The 10,207-nt window shown below is 41.2% G+C and overlaps 1 protein-coding gene across 4 annotated transcripts in view; it reads left to right on the forward strand.

The window, feature by feature from the left end:
• CDKL3 (cyclin dependent kinase like 3) overlaps nucleotides 1–3,678 on the forward strand; it is a 100,074-nt gene extending 96,396 nt beyond the window's left edge. For all 4 annotated transcript variants that reach the window (XR_009263713.1, XR_009263712.1, XM_058736260.1 and 1 more), the window contains one exon: nucleotides 3,551–3,678. Coding sequence is in view for 1 of the 4 variants with exons in the window: in XM_058736259.1 (XP_058592242.1) it covers nucleotides 3,551–3,582 (32 nt within the window). In the remaining 3 variants the exon portion in view is untranslated. The remainder of the gene's footprint in view (nucleotides 1–3,550) is intronic.
• Nucleotides 3,679–10,207: the final 6,529 nt, after the last annotated feature.

The following is a 10,207-nucleotide window of genomic DNA, read 5'->3' on the forward strand; positions in this document are numbered from 1 at the left end:
TATAAGCAAGACCTCTGTGTACTGCTGGAGGCTTCTTGAGACCCGGGACCCTTCACCCCCTTCACCCATGTGGGATTTCAGGCAGATCTCAGGACTAAGGAAGAAAGCATATTCTCAGGCAAATAAATGTTTTAGGCACTCCTCAAATCAGTTTAACTTTGGGTGGCTGGAACTCCCCCTGAAGACAGTATTCTCTTCTCTGATAATACCCAGTCCAGCCCTAGGTATACAGGGGGACATCCATGAATTCCTGGCGAATTGATTGAAGAAAATTCATTGTTCAGGATGCATTCATTAGCTTACTCTGAAGGTTAAGGAGTGTTCGATTTTAAACTTTAAAATATATCTGTCACCAGAAAGACAGGCAAATAGGCTGCATGTTGCTACACAGATGATGTACTTTGGAAGGTCCTTCTGTTTGCTTGCAGGTTCCCTCCCTTGAATAAAGAGTATTAACTCATGCTGCAGCCTGCTGCTCTCTGCTTGGCTTTGGCTATGTCACTAAGCCCAAAATAGAAAGTTCTTTTACTGCAGAGCAGGGAAAGAGGTTTAAATTTATCAATTCAAATAACAAAGGGAAGCATTATACTGGCTCTTCTCTGGGGCGGGGAGTGGGGGGGGGGGTGGGAGGGGGTGGGTAGGGAAGAGATAATGCCTGCTTCATCAAGGAGAAGGAGTGATCTGACACTGGCAGGGGTTGAGACCAAGAGACAAGCTTACACTGTAGTGAGTTGGGCTTGTTTCCCATCCTGGCTCCCCTCATTCCCTCCTTCCAACCATGTCACCTCTTTTAGGACATGGGAAAGCAGCTGAGCCACTGAGGAACCAGTCCCAGAAATGTCACTGAAGTTATCAGACTGGAAACAATTCTCTGAGCCAAACCCCTTCTCTCTTAGCTTTGAGAGGAGTCAGTACCTTGCAACAAAGTTACCCAAAAGGGAGATGTATCAAATGGTCAAAAATTTTTGATGATCCCTAGGGTTAGAAAGAGTTTGTGGAAATTGGCATTCTTGTGTATTGCTGGAGGGAGGTAGACTGAGCCAACCACCTGGAGAGCAACCTGACAACATGGAACTGGGGTATACCAGAGGCTGTGGATCTGGAGGCTCTCTGTTTATAGCTGGTGGGAGTGTAAATTGGGTCTGTAGACAGACTCTTGTACATGTACAACAGGGAACATTTATAGTATAACATTCATAGCAGCAGTGTGAACAAAAGCTAAACCCTAGAAACAATGCACGTACATGGATGAATTTTAGCAAAGTGAATGGAAAAAACAAATCCCAAAAGATGACATACAGCTTGATGTCCTTTTTATAAAGCTAAGGACAGTTCTGAAAATTTACTCTTTAGGAATATATACACATAGAGCAAAACCACATCAAAAGAAAAGGAAATGAACTTGCGATTCAGAATGGTTTCCTTGGGTGGGGAACACAGGAAGATGGTGTGGAAAGCCTTATGCTTCAGTATTGGTTATTGCCGAGGCCCTAGCTTTTGTTTTGGGTTGTGGATTGACAGGGACTGAATATGTTATTAAAATTAATGAATTGGGTGCCTGGGTAGCTGAGTTGGTTAAACACACAACTCTTGGTTTCGGCTCAGGTCATGATATCACAGTTCGAGAGTTCGAGCCCCTCACTGGGCTCCGCACTGACAGTGTGGAGCCTGCTTGGGATTCTCTCTCTACCTCTTTTTCTGCCCCTTCCCTGTTTGTGCTCAATAAATAAATAAATAAATAAATAAATAAATAAATAAACTTTAAAAATAAATTTTAAAAATTAATGAATTTACCACCAAAATTAACAAGATCAGGCCATCCAGTACCAATTATGGGAGTGTCAGAACAAAGGATTATGGTGAATCCAGTTATTTATGCCAGACATTAAAACAAAACAAAACAAAAACAGAGTATATATCCTTTGGCACAGTCACTCCACGCCTAAGCATTTATCTTAAGGAATAAATAAAGATGCACACAGACATTTGTAAACAGGACACTTACCATGGTACTTATAAAAATAGGAAACAATCTAATTACCAAACTAAGAGATTAGTTACATAAATCTTGATATGCTTGAAAACTAGGTAGTCTTTTAGAATCATTCTTTTCTGGAGTGTGTGGGTGGCTCAGTCAGTTAAGCGACTGACTTCAGCTCAGGTCATGATCTCGGTAGTGAGTTTGAGTCTCACATTGGGCTCTGTGCTGACAGCTGGAAGCCTAGAGCCCACTTCGGATTCTGTGTCTCCCTCTTTCTGCCCCTCCCTGACTTAAGAGAGAGAGTCTCTCTCTCTCTTTCTGAAAAATAAACATTAAGAAAACTTTTTTTAGAAATATTCTTTTCAAGGAGTATTTAACTATATGGGAAAACAGATACATACAGAACAGACACATGCAACATGAACTTTAGTTCACAGTTTTTAATTTCTGATAATATATATCTATGCACACCAAGAAAAGCTGAGAAGGCTATATATCAAAATGATTATAGCCCTCATTTCTGGATCTGATGATTGTTTCTTCCTGAAACTTGCCAGCAGTTCACAAATTTTCTGCAGTGATCATTAATTCTTTTACAGCCAGAAATAGTTTTATTATAAAAATGGTTAATAATAATAGCTAATGTTGATGGAGTACTTGTTATGTACTAGAGCGTTACATGGATTCATTTATTTAAGGCTTAAAATAACCCTATGAGGTTAGGACCCTATGGGGGTCCTATTATGATCCCCATCATATGAATGAAAATACTGATGTTTAGGGGGTTAAATAACTTTGAGGACACAGAAGCCCTAAGAAGTTGTGCCTTGAATCAGGCTTGTAGGAGGTTCTTCAAAGGGTGGGCCTGATTGTAGGCTATTGGTCTCCCTGGTGCAGGATGGCTGTACCAGAGACAATGATCTCCCCGCGAGCAACACTGGGAATTGAACAGGCTGATGTAGAACCTGCAATCCACACCCAGAAAGAGGCCCCCAAGGGGTTTCTGAGCCTGAGCCAACACAAGGCAGCCAACCATCAAATGTGGGTTGGGTGGGGGGGGCACACATTGGAAAGCCAGGAAACCCAGCCTCTAAGGGTTTCTGAAGAGCCCCTGTGGGAGATCCCAGAGCAGAGATGTTTTTACTCATGGCTCTGACTAGCTCTCATCTCCAGCAGCCACTGTAGGATTGGCCTCTAGAGCTTTCGGTGGAGACGAGGGTGCTCTAGGGATGGGACAGAGCCAGGACTGAGCCGCGGTCTCTTTTCATCACTCATGCTTTAAATATAAGCTCTGATGTGATCAAGGCGCCAGAGATAAAATGCCTTTCTCAAGCTAAGCAGGCAGGATCTGGTATCCAATTTGGACAAGACAGTGGAAAATAGACTCAGGGGGAAAAAATCCCTTGGCCTCAACACCAACACACAGGAGCTGAAGAATTTGACACCTTAACATTGTAGAATAAACAAATGTAGGCATAGTTTCCTATGTTTTCTTAAAAGCATCTAAAATAGATATGATTTAAGAGGGAGTTCTTGTCTGACTTTAACAGCCAGTTCTTCTCTTCTCAGCTGAGGAATTCTGGATATCCTTTAAGATGTAGCTCAAGCATCAGCTTCTGTGGAAGTACTTCCCAAGCTGCCCCAAGTAACGATGCTGTTCCTCTTCTGTACATGTTTAATAAATACGTTTACCTGTAGGAATGTCCGTCTTCCACTGCTGGACCATGAGTTCAGTGGACTGTGTTTTATGCGTCTTTGGGTTTTCCCCACTATTCCTGTATTTCTTCCCGTCACCTGTCCTCCACATGCATCTCTATGCCTGTCATGTGGTAAGTGCCAATTAAATGTTGCTTTTGGAACAGAGAGGTATAAAGGCTTGGGTGTGGTCTTCTAGAATTCTCAGAGCTGGGAATCAAACCCTTTTTTGCATCTACAATACTTGAGAGAATCTGATAAAAGCTAAGAACCTTTCTTTCCCCAGTGAAAAAAGCATATACAAAAGAAAACTCCCAGTTGTACAGCAGTAAGTGCTCTCTCTCTCTCTCTCTCTCTCTCTCACACACACACACACACACACGAGTGCATGTAAAACTGGGGAAATATGAATGATAGGTAGGTTGTATCAATATCAATATCCCAGTTGTGATATTGTACTCTAGTACTGCAAGAGGTTACCAATGGGAAATCAGGATTTCTTTGTATTATTTCTTACAACCACATGAGAATCTAAAATTGTCTCAATAAAAATTTCAGTAAAGAAGAAAATTCCTATACATTATCCTCTGGGAGTTGGTAAGTCCCCATGAATCCACCTATGAATCCTGAACTAAGAGATCTCCAGTATAGTCCAATCTCTACGTTGTTATATGGGGAAACTGATGGGTAAAGATGTGCTTAAAGTCATACAGATTGTTGATGGCAGAGGTGAGGATGAGCCCAGCACTCTTTTCCTTACACTGCAACTGGTTTCTGGGAGGAAGAGAGTGCTGTCCAGTTGGTATTGTTTACTAGACTAAAAGGCAAAGCTAACCTGGTATTTCCTGTTGTGGAGAGAAAGCAGGGCAATTCATTTTCAGAACTGTTTGGTCTCTTTTTTCTTCTCATGGCTTTCTAGGCTGCCTATGCTCAGCCTATGGATCGGGAAGGATCTCCTTTCCAAAGAAGGTGGCTCAGGGGCTGGCAGGCTTTTTGCTTCTGCATAATAAAGAGCCAAATCAAGCAGGCTGGACAAATGGAGGAGGAGGAGAGAAAGAGAAGAAAAATGATGAGGGTTCATCAGAGAAAAGAGAGCAGAAGGGCATGGTACAAGAAGACAATAGTGGAGGGGACGAGATGGATGTATTTAGGGAATAGGAGCGATGGGGTGGGCTGGATCACAGGCCACTCACTACTAAGCTGCAACCTGTAAGGACATGGATTATTGGTCTATCCTTGGAGATTGCTAGGCATTGAAAGTGTCAGATGGTTCAGTGGTCAAGATCTTCCATTCATGAAAATCATTTGAGTTTTGATGCTAAAGGCTCTCTAGTAGGACTTCAGACTTTAGGCACTGAAGCCAGACCTCAGCTCCTCTGCTTACCAGTTATTTTACCTTATACAAGTTACTCAGTCCCTTTGTGCCTCAGTTTCATCATCTGTAAAATGAGGATAATAATAGCACCTCACTCAGGAGTTGTGAGGGAGGAGGGATACAATATACGTAAAGTACTTGGAAGAGTACATAAGTGCTTAATAAATGCTGGCCTTATAACTGTTTAACTACTTGACAGAGACTCATTTCCTATTCCTTGTTCCTCCAAAGATGGAGAAAACTGATTAACATCCTTCCTTTAAAAACCATCCACCAACCTGTAGGCACTAAATTACCCATGAGTTTTCTCTTTTCTGCACACAATGTCTGTTCCTTCTTTTGTTTGTGGACCTAATTCTATCACCATCCACCACAATTTAAAGATGAGCATATAAATACCTGGTCATTGTGTGTGTGTGGGGAGGTGGGGTGTCTCCCTGTCTGGTGTGCCTTCTAACAGCTTAGGGAATGAACACTCCTGTCAAGGGAGAGTGTTTCTTTCCATCAGACAGAAGAGCAGTATGGTCCTATCTTCCTATCTTTGAAAATTAATTTCAAAGTACTCCTTAGATGCTGTTGTACTTGCAAATTCATCTGCTTTGGAGAACCTTATTTCTTTTTTGGCGGCGGGGGGGGGGTGTGATTTCTAAATCTTGCCTAGAGTCAAGCTAGAACACTGGTAAACTTGTTAATATGGAAAATATAAACACACTAAACAGATTTTCCCTCTGGCTCCCTGCAAAATGCCCCCTCATCTTCTACAGCATCTCTGAGAGTCTTTAGGGAATACTCATATGGGCTCACGAACAAGTTCTCCATTCTTACCCCTCTGCTCTGACAGGTGCCAGGTCTCTGTGCTGTTCCACCAGACTCTGAGGTTTTCCTGTTGCTCTTGTAGGCACTCCCAATCAAGAGAGACCTACAGCCATCAGAGAAGACTCTTCAGAGAGTGTGGGGCTTGAACTGGTCTTGAATGCCAGGGTTCTTATAGATACAAGTGGCTGTCTGAGGAGATGGGACATGTTGAGCAAAGGAGAAAGTAGGAATGGAGTGGATGAGTACAGTATTTGTCTGAGAGAGGAAGAGGGCCATCTGAGCTGAGGATAAGATCTTTTAATGAGAGGGAAGGTAGAAGAAAAGGCCATATTGAAATGCCGTGTGAGGAGGCCATGCAAGAGGTCCAGAGGAAGGTGAGACTTCTTTTCACAAGAAAGTTGGGGCCCTTGAGTAATATTCCAGGGCATAGTGGAATATTTAACATAACTATTGGCTGCTTGTTGTTTGGGCCTGTGACTCCCCTAATCATGTTTACTCAGGATATCTGAAGATTTTTTCACAATTATGAGCAATATGTTTTCATTACAGAAGAATCAAGTACATAAAAAGAAAAAAAAGAAAAACTCCATTCACCAGAAGCAGCTGCTATTAGTACCTCATTGTATGGATTTCTAAAGTCTCATAAACATATATTTAATAAAATTATGGTAATATCATATATGCTGTTTTATAAGGTATTTGTCACTTAATACTATATTGTGCATAATGTTCCATGTCAATAAACCTATTTCTATGATAAGATTTTTAATACCTGCAAAGTTGGTGACAGTATTTTTAAGGTTTATCCAGCCTTCTGGTAATAAACTTTGCCTTTCATTTCAGAGATTTTATTTTTCCTGTAACAGGGTAAAAAATATTTCCTCTGTAACTGAGAATAGTATCTAGATGTCAGGGACATTATCAAAGGATAATATGGTCATTTCTCTCTCTTTTTTCTTTAGCCAAACTGTAGTAGGTGAGGGAAAGAGCTGTATTATATCTGTGGCAAAATTCCTGGCCACAAAATTTTGGCCACATATATAAAATGCTAATTTCAGGTGAAATGTTAAGTTTAATTGTTCAGAAAACTGCAAAGGAGAAAAACAGGGATAGCTACCAATGAGTTGCAAGTATTTGTGTATCCCGAGTACCAAAATCTTCCAGTCGTTGGGCAGGCCCAGTTGGCCAGAACATGGCAGGCTTCTCATGGGCATAGGCACTAATGTTGACTAATTAGGTCTTTATGTTGGAATTTCTGGGGCATAAAAGGCCTTGGTGCAAAGTGCATGTTATCAGATATGGCACCCTTTTCAGATAAAAAATTCTGACACAACAGGAACATAAGACTAACCAACTGTATTATTTCTTGAATTTATTCCTCATTGACTTTTTCTCTACACAACAAGCCTTCTGAATGTTTGCACGGTGTCAAGGGAAGAGAGGGGATGTTCTTTTTGTTCCATCTCAACCCTCTTTTCTTGAATCCCCTCCCCCCTCCATCTTCACTTCATCTGATGGCTTTGTGTGTATATGATGTTTTTGATACTGTTATGTTCTGTTTCCATAGCAGGCAATGAAGTGCTCCAACTGGCATTAGGGGATATGTAGGACCAGAGACCACTTAGAACTATTAAAAGTAAGAATATCTCATACTTACTGGACATTTACTATATGCTGTGTTTTACATTCATAATTTCACTGAATTCTCATAAGAACCTTATTATTTGGCAATTATAATTATCCCCACTTTATACATGAGATAATGGAGACTCAGAAAAGTTATGTAACTTGCCAAGCTTCTTAACCAGAATTCAAACCAGGTCCATCTGATTCCAGAGCCATTTCTTACCTATCTGGCTCTACTTTCTGTCTCAGTAAAGCTTAGAAATCAGGCAACTGGAAGGAATAACAACAAAATAAACCTAATGTGAGGCCAAGAGAATTGTTGACAAAACGATGTATCTCATTCTTCCTCTAAGATTTGATGTCAATTTTTATACTTTGGCTAAGAGTACCTATTATCAAGCTATTTGCTCAAGGTCATCTTCCTTCAACCCCACCCCCATCATCAGATGATTTTTTTTTTTTTAATTTTTTTTTCAACGTTTTTTATTTATTTTTGGGACAGAGAGAGACAGAGCATGAACGGGGGAGGGGCAGAGAGAGAGGGAGACACAGAATCGGAAACAGGCTCCAGGCTCCGAGCCATCAGCCCAGAGCCTGACGCGGGGCTCGAACTCACGGACCGCGAGATCGTGACCTGGCTGAAGTCGGACGCTTAACCGACTGCGCCACCCAGGCGCCCCTCAGATGATTTTTTTTTTATAGCTATGTTTAAACATCATGGGCAACACTTAGACTTGCTGTATACTGAATTTGCCATCTGAGCAAAGATTTCTTTCTCAAAGCATATTTATTTACTTTCTGGTTTCTGCCAAGCAATTAAAAGGACAATGTTTTTTTGGTTTGCTTTTACTTTTTTGTTCCAAGCATTCCTCAGCTCTAGAATTTAGACAGTCAGGCCCACTGAGTCAGGACCAGATCAATCAATCTGAAGTTTCAGATCCGTCGGTGAGTATGAGTTCTGCAGAGTAAGAAAACAATCTAGATTCCTTCTAAAGAAAAAGACATTCTGATTTAATTCTGTATTGTTTATAATCACATATGCTTTACTTCATGGCTTGAAAGCTAATAAGAGCTTCCTAGAATTCATTGCTTGAGAAGTCATGGCATCTAATTATTTGGCAGGATGTTTTAAGTATATATAATTATATCTTCCCACCATTTTGTGGTGGTGGTGAGCCAAGTAATCTGCATCAAGAGAAAATAAGTAATACCTACATTAGGGCTACCAGCTAGGAGCTCACAGCACTTTGGAAAAACCCATTCATTATAATCTTAATACATAGTAGGTGCTCAATACTTTTTTTTTTTAGGGTAGATAAAACTCATGAGGTTTTTATTGTTTGATTTTTTAATCACACGACTTCTGAGAATATATCATTTTGTAAATTTCCTTTTGAAAGGAATTTCTCATGGGAATCATGGTCCAAGGAAACTACTTTAGAAATGCTGCTGCAGATGCATAAAATCTTGATGTCCTCAGTACACGTTTGCACCCATTCAGGAGCTTTGTCTGAAACATGAAAGAATGCAGCCCTTAGGGTGTTCAATATTCTTTAATGAACCAAACTAACATCACCCAACCTTTCTAGATAAGAGAACTCAGGCAAAGGGAAATCACATTGACCCTGTTCTGTATTTCAGTTCTTAGAGGTCAGTTGTGTGAGTGTGGCAGATGCCCTGCACTTGGGAGTATCAAATTTCAAATCCTGATTACTACCTTGGGCAAGTCCCTTCTCTTTTCTGTTTGTCTGCTTGTTGCCCTGTAAGACAGGACCAGTTCTCACACAGGTACAGGGCAACAGTGAAGAATAAGATGACAGCACACTAGGCATGACTTTATAGTCATGAGCACTAAGTGATGGTTTTTTCCTTATACATTCTACATGGTCTTAACTCCTTACTCCTCTATTATTGGGGGATGTTAACTATAAAACATGGTCAGAATTTGGGCTAAAAGAACTTTTTTCCGGTCTGGCAAATTAAGTATAAGCTTTTAGGGGAGAAGATCTGAGAGACTTTCCTCTAGGGACGCTGCTGGGAGGTATGAAAGAAAAGCAGAATTGCCATTTTCAGTCTGGGACCTCACTAAGCAAGTTCTCTTTGATGAAGGAGAATTTTCAGACCCATCATTGGCTCATCCAGGCCTCTAGATCCTTCTTCAGGTTATTGGTTGGGACGATGCCCTCAGAGCTGCAGAGTGAGCCTGGATTTGGCAGGGTCAACTGCTATTGGGGATAGGAAATCTAGAAGACAAGTGACTAGGTTCAGCTCTTGCCTTGCATTTTAAAAGTCCTTTGGATGGGCTCCTGGGTGGCTCAGTCTGTTGAGCATCTGACTTCCTCTAAGGTCATGATCTCAAGGCTCATGATTTCGAGGCCCCTGTCGGGCTCCCTGCTAACAGCTCAGAGCCTGAAGCCTCCAATTCTGTGTCTCCCTGTCTCTCTCTCAAAAATAAATAAACGTTAAAAAAAATTCTAAACGTCCTTTGGAAAGTTTGTATCTCTCAGGTCCTGGGGACATGATAATCTCTCTTCCATCTAGTCCTACACTACTGGGAGAATACCAGCTTCCACCGAGGCAGGAAACCTTGTCTGTTTGGTTGACCACTCTCTCTCCTAAGGATGGGATTCAGCACATGATTGATGCTCTACTGAGCCAAATATTTCTGTGATTGCAGAGATAATGGGATGTAAAAACATCTCGCAAACATCAAA

The sequence above is a fragment of the Neofelis nebulosa genome, chromosome 1 (genome assembly GCF_028018385.1).
Source record: "Neofelis nebulosa isolate mNeoNeb1 chromosome 1, mNeoNeb1.pri, whole genome shotgun sequence".
Lineage (NCBI taxonomy): Eukaryota > Metazoa > Chordata > Mammalia > Carnivora > Felidae > Neofelis > Neofelis nebulosa.